The sequence below is a fragment of the Garra rufa genome, chromosome 10 (genome assembly GCF_049309525.1).
Source record: "Garra rufa chromosome 10, GarRuf1.0, whole genome shotgun sequence".
NCBI lineage: Eukaryota > Metazoa > Chordata > Actinopteri > Cypriniformes > Cyprinidae > Garra > Garra rufa.
In genome coordinates, this window is record NC_133370.1 from 28,611,810 (window position 1) to 28,622,669 (window position 10,860).

Here is a 10,860-nt window from a genome sequence, read left to right on the forward strand (position 1 = left end):
CACACCAACCTCTGCAGAGCTACATAAGCCTAAAAACTAAATATTAGCTCCTAATAAGACATAACACATAATTTTATCAGCCATATTTAACATTTCTGTGGCCTTTATGTCATTTTTGATGGCCTATGCGCACAAAGTCTTGGAAAAACTCTGACTCTGATAAACACTTTTGCCTTTTGGTATAATAAACTAGATTTTAATGATCTGGAGGGACCTAGGCCAACTAACAGTTACACTGACAGCAAACCCGAGATCATAACAAAAGGATTTATTACGTTTTTCCCTCACAAAACATTTTTGCACGACCTTTTAAGTCGGTTAATAAAATATTTTAAGAGTAGGACGTCAAATATCAAATAGCAATTTCAAAACTTGAAAAGTATCATTCTTTTACAGATGTAATAAATTGTGGCGGGGAAAAAAATCAATGAAACATCTCAGGCAGAGGCAGAGCTATACCGTGGATAAAAGCTGTGTTCTAGCGACACCGCGTGGCCGGAGCGTTCCGCGTTGTCTGCGGTGAACCGGTTCACTCCGCTGTGGACTCGCTGACCCCGCTGCTATGGGCTCTGACTGCGCAGCGGGCGCCAGGTGCTCAAGGAGACGGTTTGAATCCATCCAAAAATGTGTTCTACCTAAGCGATTATTCTGCCATTTGTCACCATAATTTCGCTTCGAAAGCCGCGGATTGTGGTTTCCCCTCGTTTAATCACGTCCCTGTCGCTTTAAAGCTCCAGACAAAACGACCCATATGATTTTCGACCTCCAATCATCATCACTCCCCTGGCCGAGAGTGCGAGCCCTTCTGCAGGCGGACATGGCGAAAAAGGACAGATGTCTAAACACAAGAGCGCAGTGTGGATATAAATGACAGCTATTTTCATGAAAACGAAGCTCTGAAATGCTAAGGAGGGGAGACGGTACTCCTTCGAAGCAGAGACCACTGAATCACCATGGTAGTAAGAGCCTTCTCTGATTGTTTTTGTTACCTGCATATTTCTGAATGTTTACTCGGCCTGTGCAATCTGACAGACATCAGTCACATCTGAATGATGATGTGCATGTCATACAGATGTGCTGATTTTATGCAGCTTTCACATCTGTCGAGAGCTTCAACAACTTTCTGCTACTTTTTGATAAGATGCTGATGTGATGAATTTTATTATCGAAATATCTGTTCGAATTTCAATACAAACCTTAACAAAATAAACTACACTTTGACAAAAATGTGCAAAATTTGCACCTTTAGGGGTACAACTTGACACTGAGGCAGTTCCCTCAAAGGGACACCTTTATACTTTCTTCACCCTTAAAAGGTGTGTATTACCTGTACTTATTAATAGTAATATGTACCCTTAAGGTAGTAAAATGTACTTTTATGGTACTATTATGAATCCTTTAGGGGTACAGAAGGTACAAAGATGTCTGTTTGAGGGTACTTCCCCATTGACAAACTGTTGCACCCCTGAAGGAAACGTACTATTTTTACATATTTTACCTATCCCAGTTCATGACTTTGGAGAATACTGTAACTTGAATGAGAATTGTTGTTTGTTGATATATCTGTCAGAATTAGGACGTGAAATAATATAATTAAACAAAATAAAAATATCAAACTTGACACTATCAAAGAAATAAAAGAGAATGTTTTATTTAATAAATATGTTTAAAATAAACAATAATAATATGTAGAAAATAGAATATTTCAGGTATCTTCAGATATGTTTGCTTGTCTGTATAGAGTGTGTGCATTGTTATTCTTATGCAAGTTGATGTTCTGGCCATATTTTGTTTTTCCAACCATCATCAACCTTAATAACTACTATTAATTGTGTATTTAATCATTTATAATTAATATGTATTTGCCCATAAGCTGGAAGTGAAAACTCATTTTATTCAGGTGTGCATAATTATTACGTTTTTTTTATTATTATTATTATTTTTAAACAGATAAAATGAGTCAAAAAACAATGAGCATTTTGCTGTCCAGTACTTCGATACTCGGATGTAAACAACGGCATGGATTGCACGGTTAATGTACTACTGAATAAGTTGTTCTGCTAATTTATGCTGTCTAAACCACGTAATAAATATGTGGAAGCTGCTAAACCATATAGAAAAGGACTTAGTAAGCAGGAAAGGGCACAATATTTTGACAAACTAAAGTGGTAAGGGGGTAAATATACGAACGAGCAGTATTAATTAAGATATTAGCCTAATATTTCACCTACCTGACCAGAAATAATAAGAACAAACACAAATGTTGTCAAGATTCTTGTTCTGGAAATCCTGGTTCAGTTTGGCCAAACACAAACGCCTTTTGTTCCTCAGACAGTTTTTGCACTCTGCTCCTCGGTTTGTTATAACCTTTGGCAGTCTATAGGTCTGACCGATTAGTGCAGCCCAATAAATGACAATAATAGGCTTTATGCCGAACGTCACATGACCAACCCCGGAAAACAGGTCTCATTGCTTCCGCTTGTCGGAGAACGTGTTAATAGCCGTAATAAATAATGGCGATATCGACGGACTTTTAAGGTAATCAGTTAAACAAGCCAGCTGTTTATTGTGGACGTTTCATTCGATATTTATATATAAATGTTAGTGAAAAGAATAAAAATTTTAAACTTTTATATATCAATCCACATATGTGATGGACATTGGTTATGATCATTTTTAGTGTCTACTTTGAATGAATCTTGAGTAAATCATGTTCATATTTAAAGAGGGATATGCAAAACGCGTGAACCGGAAGCAACGAGACCTGTTTAGCAGAAAACGGAAGCCTGTTGGGCATGAAGCCTATTGACCATTTTCAGCAGCAATAATCTGCTAAATGAGTTTCGTTCGGTTCAGTGGCATTGTTTACTTTCAGTACCGCCAATATGTATCTCAATTCAATCTGATGTTCTGTTGTAGCTCATAGTGGAGAAAACTGCGGAGCATCCATCTGTAGAGTTCTCCCTCGTTGAGGATGTGGCCCTTCACTGCACCTTTTTAATGGACAGACTAAACAAGCAGCGTCTGTTCCAGCCAGACCTATGTGACGTAGACATCGTCCTCCTGCACCACCAGACTTCTTTCCAGGCCCACAAGGGTGTCCTAGCAGCCTACAGCCCCTTCTTCCACTCTCTGTTTGCGTCAAGTAAGGAGCTGCGGCGCGTGGAACTCTCTCTGGAGACCCTTAAGCCCCAAGGCCTGCAGCAGATCCTCAACTTCATCTACACTTCCAAGCTGCTCGTCTCCAGCTGCAATGCCCAAGACGTGCTCAAAGCAGCCACGGTGCTCCAGATGAGCAACATCGCCGCTTCCTGCAATGAGCTCATTAATAGAGGCTCGCTGGAAACCAGTCCCAGCGTGGACCAAGCCAAACAGGAAGTCAGCGCTCAGAGCTGGAGCAACTCAGTGAACTCCAACTTTCACATGGAGATCAAGCAAGAGAAGGATCCCACCTGTGCCAGAATCTACGGAGGGAAAGGTGATGCAAACCCATATGCTGTTCAGGTTGGCGATGGGTGTCAAGTGCAAGTAGGCGGTTGTAAAGTAGAAGGGAGGGAAACTGACAACCTGAAGGATCCTGAGGATCTTGATGCTTTTAATAGAGAGCAAATTATTGTAGAGCTCAACTTGAACAACCAAACACTTAATGTGTCTAAAGGTTTAGAGGGAAGTGGAGCAGCTCAGTCGCCCTCAGGACAACAGCTTTCTGGCAAAGGAAGGAGGAGCGATGAGACTGTTGAGGAATCAAGAGACGACGTGGCTTTGGATGAGGAGGAAGATGAGCTAAGTGAGGATGATGATGTGAGACTTGAAGGCACCAGTGAGGAGGAAAGTGAGCATGCATTACCTGCATTCATGTCGGAAAGAACAGTACGACAAACCCGGGCCTCCGCTGATGCTGCCGCGATGGTCTCCAAGAGAAACAGTGCGAGAGAGAGGCAAGAGACGGCTCATGGTGGGAACAGTGAGGAGCATCTGGACCAGGATGGCTTGAAGTTTCAGAGCTTTACCTGTGTGAGGTGCCCCAAGACATTTAACAACCGCTGGTACCTAGAGAAACACATGAACGTGACACATAACCGCATGCATATCTGTGACAAGTGTGGAAAGCGCTTCCTAATGGAGAGCGAGCTACTGCTGCATCAGCAGACCGACTGTGAGAAGAACATACAGGTAGGCTTTTTTTCTCTGGAATGGATATATTCATTGATGTGTTTCACTTCTATATTATTGTGGCAGGGCACAAAGTCAATTATGTCAGAGTGATACATCTGTTTTGATATCGTGAAGAAGAAAGTACTTTTTTAAATGATTATTTTTTTAGGGAAAAAATGCTTATTTATAGTTCAAAAACTTCCAAATCCAAAAATATTTTAAGATGTCGGATTGAAGTCATGTGGTACAACAAGACATTTCCAAATACATTTTAGTTTTTATATTTATAGTGTTTATTTTTAATGCATATATCAATATTAGATATTTTTTATGTTTTATTTATATTATGAATTACGTATTTATCATATCTGCTTATTTATATATATATACACATTCCTTTACACTTATATTAGAAAACATTTTTATATTTGTGTATATTTTAGATTTTTTTGTTTTATTTATATTACGAATTAAGAATTTATACATATAAATATTCCTTTAAAATTATATTAAAACATTTTTATATTTATCTATATTTTTATTGTATATATTTTTGATATTTTAATGTTTTATTTATATTATGAATTAAGAATTTATTTAATTTGTTTACATACATTTTTTCCTTCACAATTATATTAAAACATTTTAAAATTTAAAAAATTTTTATTGTTTATTTTAAATATTTTAATATATTTTATTTCTATTATGAATTAAGGATTTATCATATATTCCTTCAAAATTATATTAAAACCGTTTTTATATTTTTATATTTATTTATATTTAAAAATTTTATTGTATATATTTGCAATATTTTTATATATTTTATTCATATTATGAATTAAGAATTAATTTGATCAGTTTATGTATACATGTTTTCCTTCAAATTTGTGTTAAAAACATTTTTATATTTACGTTTTTTTATTGTATTTATTTGTAATATTTTAATATATTTTATTAATGTTAAGAATTAAATATTAAGTTAAAACCACTTATATTTGTAGATTTATTTATATTTTTAAATTAAAATACATATTTTAATATATTTTATTTCTATAACAAATTAAGAGTGTATCATATAAATTCATTCAAAATTATATTAAAAACATATTGTAAATATTTTAGATATTTTTATATATTTTTTATTTATATTATGAATTAAGAATTTGATTTGTTTATGTATACATTGTTTCCTTCACAATTATATTTTAAAATAAACATTTTCCTATTATTTTAATTTTTATTGTGTTTTATTTTAAATATTCTTATATATTTTATTTACATTATGAATTAGGAATTTATCGTATTTGTTCATACAGTGTGTGTGTGTATATATATGTATTCCTTCAAAATTATATTAAAAAACATTTTATATTTATTTATATATATATTAGATTTTTTAGATAGTTTATTTATATAATTAATATTTCATCAAAAATATATATATATTTTAAATAAATATAAAATATATAAGAATATTTAATTAAGAATTTATCAAATATATATATATATATATATAGAGAGAGAGAGAGAGAGAGAGAGAGAGAGAGAGAAATTCTTAATTCAATATTTTTTATATATTTTATATTTATTTTAAATATATAATATATATATATAATATATATTTTATTTATATTATGAATTAAGAATTTATCATATTTGTTATATATCAATATTTTTTGGGGACTTTTTTTCTTTGGTTTTAGGACAAACAGTAACATAAAAAAAATCTTTATTATTATTATCAAAAATATTATCATGTAATCATGATGGGAAAAGTAGTTGACAGTATTGACTTTTTATTATTTCTTAAATATATAATAAAAAAAAAATCTGAAATTTATATGAAATGTAATGACTTTACTGCTACTTAATATTAGAAAAACTGTTTTTAACTGGCCTTGTCTCATTTTGTAGTGTCTAGCATGTGGAAAAGCTTTCAGGAAGCTGTGGTCGCTCCATGAACACAATAAGATTGTCCATGGCTATGCTGAGAAGAAGTACACTTGTGAGATCTGTGAGAAGAAATTCTACACAATGGCTCATGTACGCAAGCACATGGTCGGTGAGTTGTGCTGCTGCCATTTTCTCTCTCAAACCTTTACTGATGGTCTCTGACTGTCTTTCATACTTTAAACATTCAACTTTTACCATCTGACTAATCTTTTACTTGTTGTACACATCCTCAGCCCACACAAAAGAGATGCCATTTACCTGTGAGACATGTGGCAAGTCTTTTAAAAGGAGCATGTCACTGAAGGTCCACTCTCTCCAACATTCAGGAGAAAAGCCTTTCCAATGTGAGGTACGATCAAATTAAGCAGGAGAAGCTGTGACTATTTAAATTTTTGCTTCACAATAAAAATACATAAAAGGTACATTAACATTTATTACAATTATTTAATAAAAATATAGTTAATACAAAATTATTTATTGTATTTTGGTGGGTTGCTGGCAGGTCAATGCAATCCTGGTTTTTGTGCAGTATATTGTGAATATGACATATTTAAAAAAGTTTGAATCAGAAAATCTTGATACTTGAAAATATGTTTTTTCATTGCATATTTTAGCACAGTTGAATTGACCAATAAGCATCCAGGACCAGAATATTTTGTTTCATAATTTTTGTTATTATTTCCTGGCCAGGTTTGAAATTTGCCCATGTCTTGTCCTTTAGGTTTGCAGTGAGCGATTTCAGTATAAGTACCAACTGCGCTCTCACATGAGCATCCACATCGGACACAAGCAGTTCATGTGTCAATGGTGTGGGAAGGACTTCAATATGAAACAGTATTTTGATGAACACATGAAGACACACACAGGTGAGAAATCCTATATGGGCCATTCAACAGAACTGGTGCAAACTGCTGTCCCACAACCAAAAAACATATTTAAAAACATTTAAGTTTTTCAATCTTAGATGTTTACTAAGATCCTTCTATTATTGATTGAAACCCACAATAATATTTAAAATATTAGTAAGCTTAATTTATATAAAATCATCATTTAGTGGGTACTTGCAGTTGGGAGGTGGCTGTCCTGAACCCTAACCGCTAAATTTCTACTTCTAAAAATAATTTTAGAATTTTATTCTGTTGTTGTTTTTAAAAATCTTTTAGATTTAAAAAAAAAAGTGAATTTAAAAAAAAATAATTATAAATTTTTTTCGTAAATCATAGATCATCTTTATGTAAAAAAATGTTTCCCACATTTTCATGTCACTACCGAAACACTGTATGTATTAGTTCATTGGCTGAGACTGATTTTAACTATGGTCAGAACGTATTTATGTCCCTCTCTCTCATAGGAACATGGTAAGCTATCATTTTGAGGTAAATGTTTTAAAACATCGGAAAATCTGTGTTTACATTTAAGGATTGTCACTATTAAACACTACCAATTAAGCACTTTTTTGGATGTTATTCCATAACATTTTGTTTGTATGTGTGTACAGCTGTTCAGAACTGTGCTAGCTAACCATGTGCTGGTTAGCATCTTTGAGCTAGGTTCAAAAGCATCTAAAATTGTCAGTACCAAAACAGTCACGACCAAAATATTTGGCGAAGTTTCGGTAGTGACATTGTTTTTTGGGTGTTTTTTCATAAAATGTAGTTTTTATGTGTGTATAGCTGTTTAGAACTGTGCTAGTTAACAAGTGCTGATTAGCATCTTTGAGCTAGGTTTAAAAGCATCTAAAATGGTCGCGACCGAAACTGTCAGGACCAAAACATTTGGTGAAGTTTTGGTAGTGACATTGTTTTTTTTTGGGTGTTTTCCCATAACATTTAGTTTTTATGTGTTTACAACTGTTCAGAATTGCATTAGCTAACCATGTGCTAATTAGCATCTTTGAGCTAGGTTCAAAAGTATCTAAAATTGTTCATACCATAAAAGTCACAACCAAAACATGTCATTTCGATGAAAAAGGAACACATAATCCTTTATTTGGGGGAAATAAACAATTTTAGTCCAGTTATGAATTTTTTTAGTATTTTAGTATGTTTTAGTATGTGGGTTAACGTTGTGTAATGTAATGCGGTCGCTACCAACACTTTACTGTCACGACCGAAACATCAGATGTTTTGTCAAAAATAAAGCATACTGAATTATCAACTGGGATGTTATGATTGTTATGATGTTATGAGTTTTTGGTTAAATTTGTATTCAAAATAATGAATCTTAACTTTGATATCAGTATGAACAACTATGCCTTTTACAGAGAAAAGTTGGATACAAAATATAAGAAATCTCAAAAATCACTCTCGAAATATTGTTAAAATTGTAATTGTTGTTGATTTGCCGCTGAAAAAAATATATTAAACAGCAAAAAATATATTTACAAAGTAGATGTAAGCAAAACCTAAATAGGTCAATATAACCCTTCTAAGTAAATTATATACTAACTGTGTTTCAATAGTGGCAAATTTGGAAAGAGGACGAATATTACAAAACTTCCTGAAAATACAATATGAGAATTAACTGCACAGTTACTAGAAATGTGTACCTTGGATATTATACAATTTGCAGACAGACCAAATTAGTGGAAAAAGATTTTTTTTTCAAGATGTTTCCAACTCCAACTCCATTCTGTAGGATGTCCCTCATATACAGTCTGTCTAAGAGGTCTGCTGTTTTCTTTTCCCTAGGAGAGAAACCATATATATGTGAGATCTGTGGGAAGAGCTTCACGAGTCGTCCCAATATGAAGCGGCACCGGCGTACACACACGGGAGAGAAGCCTTACCCCTGTGAAGCCTGCGGCCAGCGATTCCGCTTCTCCAACATGCTGAAAGCTCACAGAGAAAAGTGTTCCCAGGTCAGAAACCCTCCACTTATGGACTCCTCTGCTATAACCAATCAAACAGAATCAGCTGCAAACCAAGAACTACCAGTCGGGATGGAAATGCTGAGGGATATCAGCCCACATCTGCATGGCGTAGTCTCTTTTCCATCATCTATGCTTCACTCGGTGGACGGGGGTCCTTCACATTCCCAGCTTCGTTCCCTTACGCCGCTCTACTCCGCTGGAAGGACAGACTCTAGGAACCTGTAACTACTGCTCTGTATTATAATATTGTTTCTTTGCGAGGCAGAGATACTTTTTATGTAGCAGAGTGTGAGATTTCATTTGTTTTCATGTCATATATTCTCTGATACTCATTCTGATATTCCTTCTGTTCCCATATCACACGTTGATAATCCCTAGTTAGGCAAAAAGTATTAAGTAAGATACTAAAGTATTACCAAGATGTAGAACACTAAATGTAAGACATATATATGCTTTTATGTACAGTATATTAACTGAATAATAAATAGACAAAAACATATTCGGTTTATATAGCTTTTGGATACTTTTGATTGGTTTAGATGCTTTATTTTATGTCAGAGTTTGTCAATAAGCACTATTTGTGTTTAGGGTGATATATATGTATGTATTTTGGGACTTGATGAGTGAGTAACGCAGGTCTTGTTGGTGGAAATGTGCAGTCAGTAAATTCAGTTTTTGGCACTTTTCTTGCTTGTTGGTATAAGGGGTTTTATAAACATTTATTTAGCTCTTACACTACCAGTCAAAAGTTTTTGAACAGTAAGATTTTTATTGTTTTTTAAAGAAGTCTCTTCTGCTCACCAAACCTGCATTTATTTGTTCCAAAGTACAACAAAAACAATAGCATTTTGAAATATTTGTACTATTTTATAATAACTGTTTTCAATTTGAATATATTTTAAAATGTAATTTATTTCTGTGATTTCAAAGCTGAATTTATAGCATCATTACTTCAGTCACATGATCCTTCAGAAATCATTCTCATATTCTGATTTGCTGCTCAAAAACATTTATTATTATTATTATGTTGAAAACAGCTGAGTAGAATTTTTTCAGGTTTCTTTGATGAATAGAAAGTTCAGAAGAACAGCGTTTATCTGAAATAGAATTCTTTTGTAACAATATAAATGTCTTTAGCATCACTTAAGGTCAATTTAAAGCATACTTGCTAAATAAAAGTATTTATTTCTAGATTTTTATTTTCCCCAAAATTATACTGACTCCAAGCTTTTGAATGGTATAGTGTATGATGTTACAAAAGCTTTTTATTTTAGATAAATGCTGTTCTTTGTATCTTTCTATTCATCAAATAATCTTGAAAAAAAAAGTTTTAAATGTTGTTATTATTATTAATATTAATATTAATAATAATAAATGTTTCTTGAACAGCATGATGCTGAATAATTTTTAATAATGATGCTGAAAATGTAGCTTTGATCACAGGAATAAATTATATTTCAAAATACATTTAAATAGAAAACAGTTATTTTAAATAGTAAGAATATTTCAAAACTGTGCTGTTTTTGCTGTACTTTGAATCAAATAATGCAGGCTTGGTGAGCAGAAGAGACGTCTTTAAAGGAACACTCCACTTTTTTTGGAAATAGGCTCATTCTCCAACTCCCCCCGAGTTAATAAGTTGATTTTTACCGTTTTGAAATCCATTCAGTCGTTCTCCTGTTCAGGCGATATCACTTTTAGCATAGCTTAGCATAGATCATTGAATCCTATTAGACCAGTAGCATCGCGTTCAAAAATGACCAACGAGTTTCCATATTTGTCGTATTTAAAACTTGACTCTTCTGTAGTTATATCGTGTACTAAGACCGGTGGAAATGCAAAGCTGCGAGTTTCTAGGCTGATAAGATTAGGAACTACAC

At 33.4% G+C, this 10,860-nt stretch overlaps 1 protein-coding gene across 1 annotated transcript; it reads left to right on the plus strand.

The window, feature by feature from the left end:
• Nucleotides 1-816: 816 nt before the first annotated feature.
• On the plus strand, nucleotides 817-10,536 carry zbtb47a (zinc finger and BTB domain containing 47a). The gene is made up of 6 exons (XM_073849300.1): nucleotides 817-956; nucleotides 2,920-4,173; nucleotides 6,070-6,217; nucleotides 6,342-6,457; nucleotides 6,830-6,974; nucleotides 8,799-10,536. Exons 1-6 carry the CDS (start codon nucleotides 954-956, stop codon nucleotides 9,203-9,205), a joined length of 2,073 nt encoding a protein of 690 aa, XP_073705401.1. The 5' UTR covers nucleotides 817-953; the 3' UTR covers nucleotides 9,206-10,536.
• Nucleotides 10,537-10,860: the final 324 nt, after the last annotated feature.

What these genes read in the sequence shown, in the direction of transcription:
- zbtb47a (XM_073849300.1), top strand. An exon ending in TGTACGCAAGCACATGGTCG is followed by an intron (nt 6,218 to 6,341) that starts GTGAGTTGTGCT and finishes ACACATCCTCAG; the next exon opens with CCCACACAAAAGAGATGCCA. An exon ending in ACACATGAAGACACACACAG is followed by an intron (nt 6,975 to 8,798) that starts GTGAGAAATCCT and finishes TCTTTTCCCTAG; the next exon opens with GAGAGAAACCATATATATGT.